The sequence below is a fragment of the Podarcis erhardii genome, assembly GCF_964252035.2.
Source record: "Podarcis erhardii genome assembly, chromosome: 6".
Taxonomy (NCBI): domain Eukaryota; kingdom Metazoa; phylum Chordata; class Lepidosauria; order Squamata; family Lacertidae; genus Podarcis; species Podarcis erhardii.
Window position 1 is genome coordinate 57,151,309 of NC_138510.1, and position 19,123 is coordinate 57,170,431.

The 19,123-nt window shown below is 40.4% G+C and overlaps 1 protein-coding gene across 3 annotated transcripts in view; it reads right to left on the reverse strand.

Moving 5' to 3' along the window:
• Window positions 1-2,747: 2,747 nt before the first annotated feature.
• RAB3B (RAB3B, member RAS oncogene family) overlaps window positions 2,748-19,123 on the reverse strand; it is a 51,748-nt gene continuing 35,372 nt past the window's right edge. For all 3 annotated transcript variants that reach the window (XM_081868321.1, XM_081868319.1, XM_081868320.1), the window contains exons 3-5: window positions 17,423-17,541; window positions 7,490-7,614; window positions 2,748-4,633 (exon numbers count right to left, since the gene is read on the reverse strand). In XM_081868321.1, the coding sequence (XP_081724447.1) occupies window positions 4,443-4,633; window positions 7,490-7,614; window positions 17,423-17,541 (435 nt within the window). In that variant the 3' untranslated portion in view covers window positions 2,748-4,442. The remainder of the gene's footprint in view (window positions 4,634-7,489; window positions 7,615-17,422; window positions 17,542-19,123) is intronic.

A 19,123-nucleotide genomic window follows, 5' to 3' on the forward strand; every position in this document is an offset into this window, starting at 1 on the left:
AGTCGGGGAAGGGGAATAAGGTATTGTAGGATGGAGTAGTAGGCTTATCTCACCCCCGCTTCCTTCAAAAATGAGTTTTGAGATTTGCCTTATCGTCTTTCTAAAGACGAGTACTTCTGGATTGGGTTACAGATAGGTAGCCGTGTTGGTCTGCCATGGTCAAAACAAAATAAAAAAATTCCTTCCAGTAGCACCTTAAAGACCAACTGAGTTAGTTCTAGGTATGAGCTTTCGTGTGCATGCACACTTCTTCAGATACACTGAAACAGAAGTCACCGGACCTTTCTATATAGTGAGAAGGTGGGGAGGGGTATTACTCAGAAGGGTGGTGGGAATGGGTGATTGGCAGATAGCTGTGATGAGCCTGTTGACGACTCTTAACGACTGCAATAGGTCTAACAGGAAAAAGCAAGGGGTGAGAAGGTGAAAAATGGCTTTGTCATGTATAATGAGATAAGAATCCAATGTCTTTGTTCAAACCAGGTCTCTCCATAGTTTTAAGTTTGGTGATAAGTTGCAATTCAGCAGCTTCTCTTTCCAGTCTATTTCTGAAATTCCTTTGTAATAGAACAGCTACTTTGAGATCTTGTATAGAATGTCCTGGGAGATTGAAGTGTTCTCCTACTGGTTTTTCTGTCTTGTGGTTCCTGATGTCGGATTTATGTCCGTTTATTCTTTGGCGTAAGGTCTGGCCTGTTTGTCCAATATAGAGGGCTGAAGGACACTGTTGGCATTTTATGGCATACACAATGTTAGACGATGAGCAATTAAATAGTCCCGAGATGGTATGTGTGATGTTGTTGGGGCCAGTAATGGTGTTGTCCGGGTGTATGTGGCAGCAAAGTTGGCATCTGGGTTTATTGCAGGCTCTGGTGCCAGTGTCCGTGTTAAGTCTGGTTATAGTATTATTGTGGGTTAGGAGTTGTTTAAGATTGGGGGGCTGTCTGGAGGCAATGAAAGGTCTTCCTCCCAGAGCTTGAGAAAGATTCTTTTTCAACTTCTGGATTGGTTCAGCAAGCTCTCACTCGTAGAAAAGGAGCCAATAATCTGTGACAGCAAATGAGAGAGAGCCATTACGCTTAGAACGTCTGGGAACCATTCTGCGCTTCCTTGAACTGGGGATACAAAAGGCGCAAAAATTGAGCTGCTTGGAGCTAAATGACAGTGTAGTGAACTTGGTTGCTGGAAGAGTAGCTTTGAAAGTGGTTTATTTACTCTCTATATATGTATACACACACATATGTATACACACACACATGTATATGTATCTGTTTGGCTTGGAAGTAAAAATGATTGTGTCTGCTGTTCCTCTTTTTGTGTTTTGTAACTTTGTTCCTTTTATGTTCTAAAGGTTTTTGGCATGCAAACTATGGAAGACTGGCGTTGTAGTTTGCATTTTCGAGTTGCCCCGTTGCTCTGGTGGATGGATCTTGGTGTTCTAGTAAAAAACAAAATAGATACTGTAAACTTGAAGTCTGTCCGGGCGATCCACCTTGCTATCTCCAAGATTAATATTGGTGATACTTGGGAGTCACTACAGTTTTATTTACGTGCCTGCACCACTTCTACAACCTTTAACTTACCTATTAGACAACTTTGTTGGTCTTCCAAAAACACTCGAGGCTGCCCTCCTAATCTACAAATGACTAGCTGTATCTCGGACACTGAAGAGTGGGTAGAATGGAAAACTAGACGATCCCATTTCACAGGAGTTGCAAATAGCCAGGCTTACGTAGGTTGGGGATAGGAAGCTGGTTTCCCCGCACCATCCTAGAATTGTTTGCACTGGGTTATCCTCTGTTACACCGGACTTACCAACATTTCATTGGATAGCCAGGACTGAACACCCAACCCTCCTTTTCCACTGTGAACTGTTTGCTATGGTACATATGTAATTCGGATATTGTACTTGTGAAAAAGAAACTGCAGTAAACTATTCACAGTTTCAGCCCCTAATCAGATCTGGAGCCAGACTGATTTTGGGGCAGGTGCAGTCTAACCTGGGTCACATGATTTGCAATGATAAAATAGGGGAGAACCATAAATGCCACCTTGAGCTCCTTGGAGAAATGATGGCATATAAATGATAATAAATTATTTGATTCAGACATTACATACTTTTCTTTGTATCATTAATTGTCCTTATATTTCACTGCTGTTAGACTCAAAGTTCCATCAGACCCTGTAAACATGGCCAATGTTGGGGATGATGGAAGTTGAAGTCCAACAATATCTGGAGTATCACAAGTTAGCCACACCCCCCCCAAATTAACTGAATCAGTGCTATTTTTCTAGAAAAAATAGGTGCCAGAACTCACCACGGACACTTCCTTTATTCTCTTGGAATGGCAATGGTGCCCACCTGAGAGGTGCTGGAACTGAGTTCTGTTGAGTTCCAGCTGAAAAAAAGCCCTGAGTAAAATTAAAAGTGGGCCCAGGTTATATTATCTGGAGAGTAGCTCAGCAGCCTATGTGGATGAAATAGTATTGACCTATGTTACAGAACTGAGGTAACAATTATTGATGCAATGTATGTGAAGTAATTTGAACAATCTAATGTTCAAATGGTAATAATATGTAGCATTATCTTTATAATCTTGCTTAGTCTGCCTATCAACAACAACACTAATAATAAAAGTTCTTGATAAGCATTATAACCATGGGGTTTCACAGTGATACAACTGAAAAACTAGACGAGCTATTTATGTCTATTAGCAATGTAAATTAATACTCAAATCAGATCACAGTGACTAAATAACAGCTTTATTTTGTCATGATTTCATAATTAGGAACATGTACATTCAAACACTACACAGAAAGTGCCTGCTAAACACCAAATCACAAATGTGCAAGAAAATAGAACTTTCTCATTATAATTAATACAAATTCAAACTCTCTACTAAACATATTTTGACTTACTATCACAGTTCATATTCCTACTATGACAAAGTGGAGTTTGTGTGTGAACATTAACAGTGCAATCTTATATGTCCACTCAGAAGTATGTCCCATTGAGTTATGTGGGATTGCAGTCTTAAGGTAGCTGCAAGATTGTCAAGGGCAACTTTCAAATGCCTGATCCTGCAATTACAAAGAATTGCTTCCTGAGCTTAGCTGACCTCAGTGAAGGTAGAGGATATTGGCAGGAAAAGTTAAGAGTGTGTCAATTTTAGTACCCTTTGTCATTTTTAGTAGTTTTTATGTGCACATGTAATACACTCCATTTATGAGTTTTAAAATATTAAATAGTATAGGAATGGTCCTAAATGATATATTCTGATTATGTGAAATTTAGTTCACAAAAGCTAATTGCTATACATAATTTGTTAGTCCTTAACGTGCCACAGAATTCTTTATTTCAACCTTTTCCCAGTTGCATACATCTTTTATTTTCTTGGGAACTAATGTACTTCCACAAGTGCAAAAGAAGTTAAACAGTCTGAATATTTATCTGTAGAGCAATTAAGCCGTAAACTCATTGAATGGCCTTGGATGTCTATCACTGTCATACTTGCAGTCTAATTGAAACCGTGTCCAGAATTCCACGCAGATACCAAGGATCTTAAAATGCTGCTTTATAGGAAAAATGCCCCTAATGACTTGTTCCCAGTGTTTCTGGCAATATGTCCCTCTAAAGTACCACCCTTTCCTTTTGACACATGCTCATGTGAATGGTGTGGCTGCTGTGGTATGGAGTGACTGAGCTTGGTGGTTTTTGCCTCAATGAAAATGACTGATTCAAATGAAACAAAATAAACAAATTCCTTCCAGTAGCACCTTAGAGACCAACTAAGTTAGTTATTGGTATGAGCTTTCATGTGCATGCACACTTCTTCAGATGCATGCACACGAAAGCTCATACCAATAACTAACTTAGTTGGTCTCTAAGATGCTACTGGAAGGAATTTGTTTATTTTGTTTCGACTATGGCAGACCAACACAGCTACCTACCTGGTTTAAATGACTGAGTCTAGGACCTTCTGCATGCTCTACCACTGAGCTACAGCTTTTCCTGTGCAATTCTTCTTAAGCAAAGATACCAGTTAATTACACAAAGAACAATATTGCCTCTCCCTTCTGAAGATCTTTTTGTGAGATAGTTCAAACTGCTGTCCTTTCTTTTTTTAATTAAATTTTTGTGCCATAGTTAACAGTGGTCTCTAGCTATCAGATGCTAATAAAGTGTGTTTGAGAAACAACTGTAACATTGAGAACCACACAGAAATATGTGACAGACTATATAAACCACTTAAACCGTAGCATAACTTTTCACTGGAACACTAGCTGCGCTTGCACTGTTTTTGTATAAAATATATAAAGAGACTTTGCAAAACACCAGACAAACATAGCCAGCTCCACCAGCACTGAAACATCTCTCTTAAAAGATGTACTGTACCTGCCCCCTATCCTGCAACAACAACTTTCTTAGAGATTTTGAGGCATTAACAGGAGCACTTCTGCTGCAATGGAGGGGGGCTGTATGTGAGACGCACGTTCTTCCCGGCAGTAGTTGTCCTAGAAGCTTCTGAATCCATGCTCTCCGACATCTTTTCACAGATGATGTCCACCAGGCGCTCAAAGACCTGCCTCACGTTGACATTCTCCTTCGCGCTAGCTTCAAAATAATCGAACCCTGTTTTTTGTTTTTTAAAAAAGTACACAAATCAATATCTGCTTATCCCAAAACTGCTTCTTATGTTAAACTGGCTTTAAATTATCTGTTGGTCATATTAAACAGTTCATTTTGGTTTGTTTGTTTGTTTTTAAAAAAGGTGTCTAAGTTCAGAATAGATGAGGAGGTTTTATTAAAAGTGATGCTGTATAAATCTCTAGTTTATGGTCTTTAAAATAAATAAAATCAGTTAAAGTTCAAAAAGATCTTGCACCATATGAGTGTAGTCAGTGCTATTTTTCTAGAAAAAGAAGTGCCGGAACTCTCCATGAACACAACCCTCATTCTTAGAATGGCAATGGCACCCACCTGAGAGGTGCTGGAACCGAGTTCCAGTGAGTTCCAGCTGAAAAAGGCCTAAGTGTAGCACAGCTGTAAAGGGGATTTATTACAGTATTATTATTATAAAGCATTGGGTATGTAAATGGTCCTCAGCTTAGGAGGACTGATTTAGTTGATGTGTGTTGTATTGTATAGTCTTTTGGGGTGGGTTTGTTTTTATTCTTTTCTATTGTATTGCCTTTTTTCCTTGCCCCATTTTTTAAAAAAAACATATTTTATAATTTTAACACATCAAATATTAAATACATAGCTCTATTCACATATTAAAATAAAGAAATCTTAAATCAGGCATTGAAGCCCACGAGGAAAAAAGCCTAAAACTACTACTAACAATATTTAAAGCTCACAAAACACTTTTAAAATATTGCTGTCTTATAATGTCTGGATGCAGGTAGCGGCAGAGCAGTAGATAATATCAGCTTGGTAATCATAAAGTCATAGGCAGGAACCAGCTAAAATTAGGAATAAAGTTTTACTGTGGTCCTTTGTTTTTAACTGTGTTGTAAGAGGTGAAGATTTGGGAGTTGAGAACTGGGTTCAACATGAGAGGTTTGAATAAAATTAGGAATTAAGGAATTTCCATAAACACTGATAACTCTTCTTATAAAAAAGCAAATGTTTACACTCCAGAGCTGTTTGGAATGCTCTTAATCTGGTGTTTGATATACTTCTTGATGTTCTAAAAAATCTGAGAAGGTATATAAGGAAGAGTCAGAACAAAATACACTGCTGAGAAATTATGAGCAGCGTTAACTGTCATAGTAATTTGAATGTTGACTGTCGTGCTGATTCGTATGTCAACTACTAAGAATGGAAAATGGAATGACTTAACTGAAATATTTTCATAAGGTTATTAACAGGGCTGCTTCATCAGACCAGTTGTTTGAAATGAACAATCAGTGTTAACACACCAACCAATGAAAAGCTAAATGAGGAAAATTATATTTTATGCATGCCTGGGTATCTCTAATCCTCACTGCTGTGAAGCTCAGAACAGCTCCCAGTGCTCCCAACTATTTGACGAACAAAGCTGTGCATCTGCTGCAAATAGTAGCAGCAGAAAGATAAATGATGCTTCCAGACAGGTTTTTATATTAGCATTGGTACTGGTCATTCATACAAGTTTTTCACAGTGCCTACACAAAAAGCCAGCCTTGCCCACCTCAGTTGAATCCAGATTCATCATTTTCACTGAAAATACAATACATTAAAAAGCCTCTTGCCCATGACCTGTTTGTGGTATATAAATGAAAGCTTTGCAACATTATACCTCTGTCTGAAAGCACCCAGTAATTAGAGTGTCAGGCTAAGGCTGTGGATGCTCTCTCACTGAGCCTTAAGGGTGGATGACCCTTGTTCAGCTGCTCTCTTGACAACACTGAGAGTATAAATAATAGGGCATGAGGTCACACATCACTCATAACACCCACAAACATTCATATCCCACAGTTTATTTCATTCTCTCTTTCACACACTCACAGTCTCTCATGATGCCATCACTCCCAAAGACATATCTCAAAACAGCCATTAAGTCTCCATCACTTAGCCGTGACACTTGAAAGCCAGCAAAACACAGTATGTTTTTTAAAAAAACTCATTCTGCACTCTTCACTCCCTAGGAATACTGGAATTACCAATATCCAGCCAGTCAATATACAAAACCAGATTGAAACCTGAAAAAACTCACTTCTCCTGCACACTCACACATATACAGAAAGCAAGTCACACAGGAATCGGAGCAAACATCCAGTTAACAGAACTCGACAGTAGTGACGTACCGGTACGTGCCCAAAGGAAAAAAGATAGGAAGCAAAAAGTTCAGCCGTGACCAAATGGGACGTTCAGCTTACAGTTCAACTCAGTTCACTTGGGTAGCAGGCAGGGTTGGACCAAGACATTTTACTGGCTGAGGCAAAAGGCAAGATGGTACCCCTCCCCATTCCACATAAGAGAAGCCTATTAGACCTGCAGTTGGATTGTAGTTCAACATTGACAACATATTTCACTGCAACTGAGACAGTAGGCTAAACAGAGAGGAATAGTCTATGTCCCTTTAAATGTGTTTGTGGGAGGGGGGTCTATGTCCCTTTAAATGTGTTTGTGGGAGGGGGGTTATTGGTTTATTTTGTTCTTCTTGTTTTTATTCTGTATTTTTATGCTGTTAACCACCCTGGGATCTTGAGGTAAACAGTGTTACACTCATTTAATTAAAAAAAAAATACATAAATAATAAATATTATAATCCAATTATCTGAGAAAGTAGATCAGGGTGCAATTAGGATGCAACTAAGGGATATGGAATCTAGCCCTCAAGATGATACTGGACTACAACTTCCATCATCCTTGACCTTTGGTCATGCTGGCTGGGACTAATGGTAGTTGGAATCCAACAACATCTGGAGGGCCATTGGTTCCCCATCCCTGCTTATAACTGGATGGAGAAGGGGTCAAAAAAAGAGAAACGTTAACATGTACCCAACTGATCAGCCAGATGTTTTCCCTTTTCAAAAGGAACGATTCTCTCATCCTCCATGTCACATTTGTTTCCAACCAGAATGACTTGAGCATTATCCCAGGAGTAGGTCTTTATTTGAGTAGCCCTGTGGGAGAAGAAAGGATTTGCGGTGAGAGTAGTAGCCAATAATGTTTCAATGTGAATGCACTAAACCTCCACTGCCAAATGACAAAACACAAAGACAACATGTTGTTGATTTTGCAAAAGCAATGCAATCGCCCCAGTTTAGGAATTTCAATGAAATTTTTTAGCCAAAACCTTTGTGCATTTCAGTGGTGTGCAGTCAGTGGACCAGGGGGACTATGCTGGTCCTTTCAATATCTCGCTAAATTTAAGTATTAAAGCCTGGTGCCTCCTTCCCAAAGCCTGGGAAACTTCTGCTGGGCTTAGGGCCAGAGGCTCGTATGTGCGGACCCCCCCCCCAATGGCCCTCGCAAGCTGGTGCCTCTGATCCTAACTGTTCCCCTATGAAAAATTTCACAGCACACCACTGGTGTGTTTGCTGATCCCTGCTTTGAGGAATATAATATGGAAAAGTGTGCTTTGAAAAAAGATATACTCAGCCTTCAGCTGAGCTGCTGGCTTCTGACAGTTCCAGTTCTGCACCTGAAGGCTATAGTTTAGTTAGGAAAGCTTATTATTATTAATAAAAGTAGCCTGTATATTGAACTCAGATGTTCAGCTTTTCTTGTAAGATTTTTCAAAGTAGGGTGGTGTCCATCTTCAGCTGACACTAGATCAGAGCTCCCAGATGTGCCTAATATTCCATGTTTTGTTCACACATACGCACACAAATGCATTATAGCTTGCCAGTGACTACTTATTGATCCCGTTCATTTTAACTTCTGTTTCTGGGAATTCAGAGTTTATAGGTCAGTCACAGTAGCATCAGTGCTTTCTAGATCAGTTTCAAGGATTTGTCCTAGGTTGTATGAAAATATCTTGAAGCTGCACCTTTTTAAAACAATCATAAGCTTTCATTAGGTTGCAATCCTAACGCCACTTACCTGGGAAGAAGCCCTATTGAATTCAATAGGATGGTTAGAATTGCTCTGGCAATTTGTTTAGTATATTAACCAACTCAATTTTTAGTTGAACTTCCAAATTATTGGCTCACTTGTTTATTTTTGAAGCTGTTAATTTCCGCTAGAACTAAGAAGTGAACTGAAAATGTTAAAGGTGACCTTTCCATCTAGCAATCCACTGACATTTTGGTATCTTGTGGATATCTTTAATTAACTAACTAATTTGAAGATTAATCAATTAAAAATGTTAATAATTTAACAACATTTCTACATAATTTTAGGGTGGTTACATATGCATCTCCAAAAAAAGAGAGGAATCTTATCACCAAAAGAGACTGCAAAAGACAAATATTTGAATGAAATTTGTCTGTGCTAATTTATATGTATAAATTCAAATTTAGAATTTGTATATGTATAAATTCAAATTTAGAAAGAAATTGCTATAATTTAAATAGAAATGCAGCACCTCTCAGCACAGTTTTGGCTTTGGAATGCATCTGTGGCCAAAGAAACAAACCAAAGCATCCCAAATCCAGCAGGGGGAGCTAAGAGATATAAAACTGATGAATCATCTTCATCCCAAATTCATGGCTATCAATTAACCATATATATAATTCTAATATATTGCATTACAGTGGAATATTCTATCACAGTTTGGAGGAATCTTGAGTTGTTGTAGACATACCTAAACATATGGTCAAAAATGTTCCTTTCATCTTAAGAACATAAAAACTCATGTGGTCCAGGAATCCTGTACTCACAGTGTTCAAATGGATGGTTATGAGAAGCCCACAAGCAGGCCATGAGGGCAAGATCCTATCTTCAGTGCTCTCCCACTTGTGATATCCAGCAACTAGGATACAGAGGTATATCATTTCTGACAGCGGAGGCAGAAACTAGCCACTGTGGTTAGCAGCCATCAATAGCCTTATTTGTTCTACATCAAGCATAGGCAAACTCAGCCCTCCAGATGTTTTGGGACTACAACTCCCATCATCCCTGACCACAATAGAAAGTGTCCTTTCATACTGCATCACGGTGTGGTATGCTGGTTTGACATCAACTGATAGGAAGTGCCTACAGAGGGTGGTGAATACAGCACAAGATATTATGGGCTGTCCCGTGAATCCGCTGGATGAAATAGCAGAAGAACGTTGCCTCAGGAGAGTGAGGGAAATTCTCAGGGATGATTCATACCCTGGCCGGCACTTTCTTGATCTCCTGCCCTCAGGCCAAACATATAGAAGCATGATTAGTCGCACCAACAGGTTAAAGAAAAGCTTCTATCCTAATGTTTAATGTTTAGGTGGAATCTTCTTTCTTGTAGTTTGGAACCATTGCTCCGTGTCCGCTTCTCTGGAGCAGCAGAAAACAACCTTTCTCCCTCCTCTATGTGACATCCTTTTATATATTTGAACATGGCTATCATATCACCCCTTAACCTCCTCTTCTCCAGGCTAAACATGCCCAGCTCCCTTAGCCGTTCCTCATAAGGCATCGTTTCCAGGCCTTTGACCATTTTGGTTGCCCTCCTCTGGACACGTTCCAATTTGTCAGTGTCCTTCTTGAACTGTGGTGCCCAGAACTGGACACAGTACTCCAGGTGACATCCATGGGCTGTTAGGCTGCTGAATGAAAAGATAACAACAGGGCAACTGACTTTTGGGTTTGGTGTGTGTGTGTCAGTAAACGAGGGGAATTAAGACTAAGAGAGCTGAGTGGGGGGTGCTCGTGTAATCTCACTGTATACAAGTCATACAAGTGACAAGAAAGTATTTCAATTCAATGGGAGTTGTAGTCCCAAAACATCTGGAGTGCTGAGTTTGCCTATGACTGTTCTGCATGAAATAGCTTTATCCTCTTTTAAAGCCATCCAAGTTTGTGGTCATCACTACATCTTGTGGGAGCGAATGTCAAAGTTTAATTATGAACTTTTGTCTGTCCTGAATCTTTAGTTTAGGTAAATGCTGCTTACTGCTATAAGCAGTGGTCTCCGAACACACAATGCACACATTTCCTCAATAGTACCAAATTTAATGTTATTCTTGGATACATCCCTCTCAGTGATATGGAGCTCAATCCACTCAGCATATCCCCTGTAGGGAGATGTTGGCAGTGCCGATTTTGCTGCCCCCCCCCCATAAAAATAGCATTATTATTATTATTTTTTTGCAATATTGCTTAAAAAGCTCAACAAATTTTCACTGTTTGAAATATGGCAACCCTATCCCCCTGTATCTCCCTGTTCCCATTTATTTCAACAAAGACTGCTGATGGATTATGCCTGTGGAGCCTGATTTCTGATTCAGAAGCAACCTCCACCTTCCGATTAATTCCTGACAATGTTTAATTACTTCTGGACAGCCCACGTCATGCCTCTCATACCAAAAGCAATGTCAGTCAGTTAGTCCATGAATATTCACAAGGCAGGATGCTCTGTGATGGATGGCAAAGCTTACCTTAAATAAACTCCGCCGTGGAACAGAATTTGTGGCAGCTAATCTAAAAAGAGCCAGCTGCGATAGTTTTCAAACCAGAATGCTAAGATCATCTTCACACTTTCAGCAATCTGCAAAGTGTCATTAACATCAAATATTTGTGGTGTGTTCCCCCCCACCCCGCTGTAATCCTATAGAAGAAATGAGGGGGTTAGGATTCTACAGATTCAAGACTTGCCTCCAGAATGCTCTTCAGGTTCTATCATAGGCAGGAGCACCAATGCCCACATTCTCTTCGGGTTCTATAATGGGCAGGTACATCTATGCCCACAAACTTTCTGATGCCATGCTGACAGTGGGGGGGGGGCTCTGGGGCAAAATGCCAACCTATTAACAGACCTGTCTCCCCATGTGAAGTGGCACCTCCACTGCATATTGTGGCTCACTGGCCAGAATCTGAGGTTGCTTGGGATTGCTCCCTTACCATGTCTGCTCTTTAAGAGCTGAATGAATGAATGGCTACGTTCAGGTTGAATGGCTGCTGTGGGCACAACCTAAAAATGGCATCCAAACTGATAGAACCTGACAAGGTTTGAATTCCTCACACACGTGTATGTCTTTTGATTTGAAAATTGCAATTCACCCCCCCCCCCATACTTTGGGTAGGCTAATTCAGTATGGAACTGAATGAATGACTGCTGCCCAGTCCAAAGAAATCACAGTATGATTAAGCTCTCTTTCCTGCTTCACCAGCGCAAAACTGATGGGAAATAGTAAGTAAAAACAGTGATAACCTGGGAAAACAACACTGCAGGCGCCTAAACATTATAAGCAGCCTTCATTGCTGTCTAGAAGAACTATAAAGCTCTGATACTCAAAGGTTGGGCTGGGAGCCTATGTAGCTCTGCCGAGCTGGCCTAGCTCTTTAGCATAAACCAAATCCAGTGGTTTCCGTGTTTAGCTCAGTTTAATGAAACCTTGATTAATTATAACTTTTACTAATTTCAGGATTTAAGGGTGACTTGCACCTAGACTCTGACCCGCAAAACCTTGTAACATTATGCATTGATTCCCCATTTCTTTCAAGTGCCTTTTCAGTCTCTTTTCTCAGCTCAGAACCTTCCCTTCCCTTGCCATCAGCTGCTGTTTTATTTCTCTGAGGAAGGCAGAGCCTCCTCCCCAGGACTTCCTGTCTGTCCCATTCATTTTCTGGGCAGTCTGCTGGGTTTTGAGAACGCTGGAGCAGTTACTGCACCCACCATTCTGCACACACAAACACAGGTGTTGTGCCTGCCATTCTTCCTATGCACACACCGTTCTTCACACATAGCTATGCCTGCCTCCTCCCACTCAGCCGTCCTACAGCTGGGGGGCAGCAGCGAGCGGACCGTTTGGGCAATGTGGAGCCTGCATGCGCCCAAGCCACCGCATCTCTCCCAGGAGAGACGTGTGGCTCGGATGCACTGCAGGCCCCACAGTGAGTGCTGCCTCATTGGCGACACCCGGGGTGGTCCGCACCCACCGCATCCCCTTTCCTCCACCCCTGAGTAGACCACAAGCTTAACATGGGTCAATGAGGCCTGGTGTGATTATTGAGTGTGTGTGTGGGGGGGTGACTTCGGGCCTAGGTGGGGTCACCTGTCCTCACCTTCCTTCACTAATGCTATTCTAGGCCACATCAACAGAAGTAGAGTGTCCTGGTCAAGGGAAGTAACAGTCCTGCTCTATTCTGCCTTGATCAGACGGCACCTGGAATACTCTGTCCAGTTCTGGGCACCACAGTTTAAGAAGGATATTGACAAGCTGGGATGTGTGCAGAGGAGGGCAAGCCTTATGAGGAACGGCTGAGGGAGTTGGATATGTTTAGCCTGGTAAAGAGGAGAAGGAGAGAAGTTATAATAGCCATCTTAAGATATCTTAAGGGTTGCCACATGGAGGATGGAGCAAACTTGTTTTATCCTGTTCCGGAGGCTAGCACCTGGACCAATGCATTCAAGAACGGAGATTCCAACTAAGGAGGTTTTTAAGCAGAGGTTGGATGGCCATCTGTCATTTAGTTGAGATTTCTGCAACGCAGGGGTTGGACTATATGGCCCTCAAAGTCCCTTCCAGCTCTACAATTATATGATCCTATGATCTGCCACTCTGCTATAGAAGCTCTATTTGCCATTTAAAAAGCAATGCTTTATATACCTGTATAGATAATACTGCTTTTGTTTCTCTTTTCTGATTCCAATCTGGTTTAACACATCAGCTATAGCATGCTTTGTTTTTTTATTTCAGCACCATCACACATTCCATCACAAGGTGTTAACCCATAAAATTGTATGCAAGCCACCTGCCTCCATTAAAAAAAACCCTGTCTTCAATACAATAGTCATTTCAAAAGAAATGTTTTGCTTCATAATGGCTTAAAATTTCCATCCCTTATTTTTCTCAAAGTCTGTTCCCCTGATTTCTCAGAAACAAATTAAGTTAAATCATACAAGAGTGCACCAGCTAATTTACAGGCTTTTAATGTTTTAGCTCCGAAACGATAGATTTCTTCAAGGACATATGGCAATCTCTTACAAAGCCATTAAAAAGCTCACATCACAGGAGATAGAAAACTGTGTGAGTTCTCTCAAATAGCTTGCAGAATTTTTTCTTTTATACTGTATAGGCAAAATGTGTAGCTGTTTTCCAAAGTTACTTAGAATGCTATGTTTTCAAAGTAGGTCCCCTGCTGGCTTTTGGTTAGTGAAGTGTTTTTAGATTTTATTTATTTATTTATCCCCACTGCCTTAGGTGTCAGCCAGCCTTCTGTTCCTTCTGGGATTTGCAACCATCTCTTTACAAAATCTTGTACATGTGGAGACAAGAGCGCTGCATTGTCAGCCAAGGAAAGGAAGCTGGCACTTGCGAGAGGAGAAATAAGCTGCGAGCAATAGTTGCCCTTGCCTGAACAATCTCAAGTCACTTCCACAGAATGACAAGATGATGAAACTGAGAAATGAATTTGGCCTTTGCCATTATTCATTCGTATCATGTGCTTTTCCGGCTCTGGAAGAAACCGCGATGTTTGGCGCATCTTGAAAACTGACTGCACACATTTTAACTTTATATAGCAAGAGGTGCTACTTGTGAAGTGTGTGTCCTATAAACATTCAGGATGCTTTAGCCTCAGACTCATTTTCGCCCTGCAGGATTTTGCTTTTATTTTTAAATAATCAATCACTTCCCCATATCTTGTGCAGTTTGAAGGATGGCTACATTTTGGTCTGCATGTTGTTTCTGAAAGTGAGAATTAGGTGGGTTTGCCTTTAAATGCAATCTGAACTGAATTCCCTCCCCCACCTCTAATAACAGCACAGTCCTATTCATATCTACTCAATAGCAAATCCCACTGAATTCAATGGGATTTATCTCCTGAGAAGTGTATACAGCAGTGCAGCATAAGACTGGCCCTTAATATTACATTTCAACTGAAATGGGTACAGCTTACTTCTCTACTGCAGAAATTTCTCTTCCCTACCTCCCCCCCCCCCCATTGTCACATGATGGAGACACAGTAAACAAAATCTACCCTAAAATGTCTCAAATTCGATTGTAAGCAATACCGTTTTGTAGATTACATAGGCATAGGCTTCAAATAATGTTGCACGGTGTATTTCTGACCCAGAGTGATCCTATTACGCCGACTAATGGGGAAGGTTTGACTCTGTCTGCATGCATTAGAGAGGGCAGTGATCACTTCATCCTAATTGACATAGTACAACTGAACTACATGAAAAATATTTCTCATTTAATGAAAGCCATAGCTCTAATTACAGCTGCTACTGTGCTGTGTGGAATAATTATTACATGGAGGTGTGATTTAAAGGAGAAAAGGATGTCAGCTTCTTGGGAAGTGTTATACTGGCAGTCACAGAGACAGAGTTGCTACTTTTTTCTGGTTCCCATATCATTAACAGCTGTCTGACAGGCAGAAATTCAATGGGTGTACTTTCACCATCTGCTTCTCTACGATGGGGTAAGCTGCACTTGTTGAATTTTTGTCTTTATATACAAAGGTGTTTTAAAAGTCAGAGGAGTTTTAAAACAATGTGGCAACCCTATAATGGAAAAAAGAAAAACAGTTTGTCAGCAAGCAGACACTTTTACTAATTTGAACTGGCTTTTTGTTTTGGTGCTAGAAGAGAGTTGGGGAAATAGACTAATAGTCAAGTTTTCTTACTGTAATGCATATGTACTACTGTCTGTCAAAGTTGGTTGACACCATTAAAACAGTAATCCTATATATGTCTCATTGTCAGTGTGGCTTATTCCCAGGTAGGGATGGGAAACAAATTTCATTCAGTTCATATTTGGAGGTGAATCAACCAAATCTGCAGTTTCCAAAGCAATACACAAACTGAAACACAGCCATTAATACACACATACACACACACACACACACACACACACACACACTTTTATAACTTTTGCAATATACTTCTCCAGTCAAGTTACATGTGCAAAATGCATATAGTACAGTAAAGTATGCATACGAATGCATATATTAGTGGACGTCCTCATGAAAAATTGTCAGTGTTTTAGTGCATATTTTTCCTAATATATACAGTATATACTGTATATAATTTTGCAATACACACATTTGCAAGCAATTTCCTTTTATTTAATTGAATTTTAAATCATATTTCCCCCTAGTTCCTATTTATGCACACTTCCCCCTAGTATATGCATTTTCCCTTTTGGCTGAAGGATGGCTGTGTTTCAGTTTGCATATTGTTTCATGAAATGCAAATTAGATATGTTTGTCTTTAAATGCAAACTGCATTGGATTTCTCTGCCATTTTTACTTGTGTCATTTGACAGATGTGTAAATCAGCTACAGCATCTCTTGGCCAGCTACACTGGTGGCAGACAGCAAGACAAATGCTGCTGTTCTTAGTTGACTAGCATGATAGCACAGAAGGCAAGCTCCTTTGATCTGGCTACTGATGTCTAACAGCACAATCCCATCTGTATTTCCCCAGAAGTCTAATGAAATTTGATGGGTCTTACTCCCAGGTAAGATTAATTAGGATTGCAGCCTTGTTTAGGTACTTTAAGGAACCTAGCTCAAGATGTTTAAAGGTAAAGGTAAAGGTACCCCTGACCGTTAGGTCCAGTCGCGGACGACTCTGGGGTTGCAGTGCTCATCTCGCTTTACTGGCTGAGGGAGCCGGCGTACAGCTTCCGGGTCATGTGGCCAGCATGACTAAGCTGCTTCTGGTGAACCAGAGATGCACGGAAACGCCATTTACCTTCCCACCAGAGCAGTACCTATTTATCTACTTGACTTTGACGTGCTTTCGAATGTATTTTGCTATAAGGGCTAGTCATTTGAGAGATCCTGTAAGTTGGAGTCTTGGCTGGTTCCAAGCTCTTTGACCAGTGGTATACGACATGCTTCTCCCTCTGAATTTTACATCTAATCAGCTACACTGGATCAGAATCAGATGGTTAGAATGAGAATCATTTTTTCTGGAAAGGATGTTGCAGTGTTTGAAGGTTTGACCATGTACTGTCACACAGATGGTAAAGTGATGTATAGCTTCTGGTAATACATAAGCTTTCTGCATAATTGGAATGACACTGTGATCTCATAAATAAACATTAGATAGGACTGATGTTCACTGACATTGTGAAATGAACTTCAGGCTTGGCAATTAATGCCATCAGTAGAATAATTTGGCTGAAAAATTGTTCCAGGGCGGAAAAACTGTCCTGATGTGCAGTAATGGAGCATCTTTGAGGATAAGGCTGAAATCTTGTGCATATTTACTCAGTATCAGTTCTACTAAATTCATTGGCAGCTATTTATGAGTAAAGAAATGCAGGACTGGGCTAGGAACTTTTTAAATTGTGCATGTGCCTTTTTTATAGACTCAGGCAGAGTAATTAATAGTACAGTGGTGCCTCGCAAGACGAAAAGAATCCGTTCCGCGATTCTCTTCGTCTAGCGGTTTTTTCGTCTTGCGAAGCAAGCCCATTGATGGCTTAGCGGATTAGCGCTATTAGTGGCTTAGCGGCTTTTAGCGGCTTATCGGCTTAGCGGATCAGCTGATAAGTGGCTTAGCAGCTTAGAAAAAGGGGGGAAGGGGAAAAAACCCGCAGGAACTCGCAAGACATTTTTGTCTTGCGAAGCAAGCCCATAGGGAAATTCGTTTTGCGAAGCGCCTCCAAAACGGAAAACCCTTTCGTCTAGCGGGTTTTCCGTCTTGCGAGGCGTTCGTCTTGCGGGGCACCACTGTAGTATTAATAATTTGATTGTGATTATGTTTTGTTAAGCTCTTGAGCTTCCTTCTTTCCTCTTATAAGATGTGGTGTGAGTTGATCACTGAGTGGATTGCATGGTAACCGGAAAATGAAACTATCACAGAAAGTAGCAATTATCTGTTCCTACCAGTCCTGAATAGCATTGAAGGACTCTTCACAAGTAATATCGTACATAAGGATAAATCCCATTGCTCCTCGATAATAGGCAGTGGTAATTGTCCTGTACCTTTCTTGTCCAGCAGTATCCTAAACAACGACAAGAAACAGAAGCATTAGGCATCAAGTACTCTTGCTGAAAACAGCATAAACCCATTGATCTTATCAGCATGAGGGGCACTTCATAAATTAAGTTTTACTTATGTAGAGGCAATCTCTTTGTAGGAAAATGGACATTTATTGCTTTGTCTGAATACCAGTATCAGTATTATTCTTGTACGTGAACTGGAGAGGTCAATAAAGATAAATGTTGCCTAATGCATTTTTCCTATACTATGATTCATGAAAGAAAAAGTAACATAGACTCATACTGGCCTGACTTTGAGGTATGGTAAACTTAACCTCACCAACTATTTTCTTTTTCTTCTAACGCCCAGTCACCAGCATGCAAGCAACTTGTATACTTATGTGTACATCCTTGATTTTACTGTATGCTCTGTCTGCCACAAACAGCAGAGGGCCTGCCACACTTCTTTCCTTAATGCGGTCATTGATTGATTGATTGATTGATTGATTCAAGGATTTCTAAACCAGCTTCCTTACAATATGGAAATGGAAAACAACAACAAACAAATTACAAAGTTATCATAAATACAATACTAAATAACAGATATAATAAAACCTTGCACAACAAAGAACCTAATCAGACCTTTGTCAAAAAGTGTTGTGTTTCTTGGAATCCTCTCAGATCATTTCTGTATTGGCATTTTGCATCTATAGCTTTTGCACAGGATAAAAACATGAATAGAGCACTGAAAAATCAGCCCTGTCCAGACTGGACCATAGAGCTAAAAAACATTATTATTATTATGTGAAGGCTGATTATCAGTGAATAAAGATTTAGGGAAGGGAGATGGGACACCATTGGGAGCTTTCATTGGTATTGCTAATGGCAGCATGGGAGTGGTTTCCATCAGGACTGTGGCTGGGTAGTCATGAAATAAGGGGCAACGCCCTCATGTGGATCAGGAATACAGTAGGTTAAGTAACAGGAAGCAGAGAGTAGGACCAAATAAGACAGTTTTTCCAATGGAGGAATATAGAAAGTACAGTTCCCCAAAGGATCAGTATTGGAACTTGTGCTTTCTAAATTGTTCATAAAAAACCCTAGAGTTAGGGGTGGCCAGTGAAGTGGCCAAGTTTGGTGATGATACCAAATTGTTTGGCATCATTAAAATGAAAAGAGATTGCAAAGCGCTCCAAAACGGCCTCTCCAAACTGCGTGAATGGGAAGTAACAACAAATGCAATTCAACGCAAACAAATATAAAGTAATACATACAGGGACAATAATAATAATTATTTCACATATATGCTCATGGGGTCTGAACTGGCAGTGTCTGACCAAGAACGAGACATCTACAAGTCTTACATATGACTTATTAAATTACTGTTCAATTGAAACCTTTTCCCTGTTCAGGGCAGAAAGGAAGTTAGAAGAATCTTGAAGTGAACCCCTGTCATTCTTTCTGTGAGTGCTTTCTCACAGCTTCGTTGAAGCCTTTGTACCTGGTACAAATTTTGGCAATGAACGTGACTTGCACCCCTTGTGCTGCTGGCTGGGGAAACAGAATGCTGTACCAAAACAGCAGAGTGTGCTAACTAAGAATATT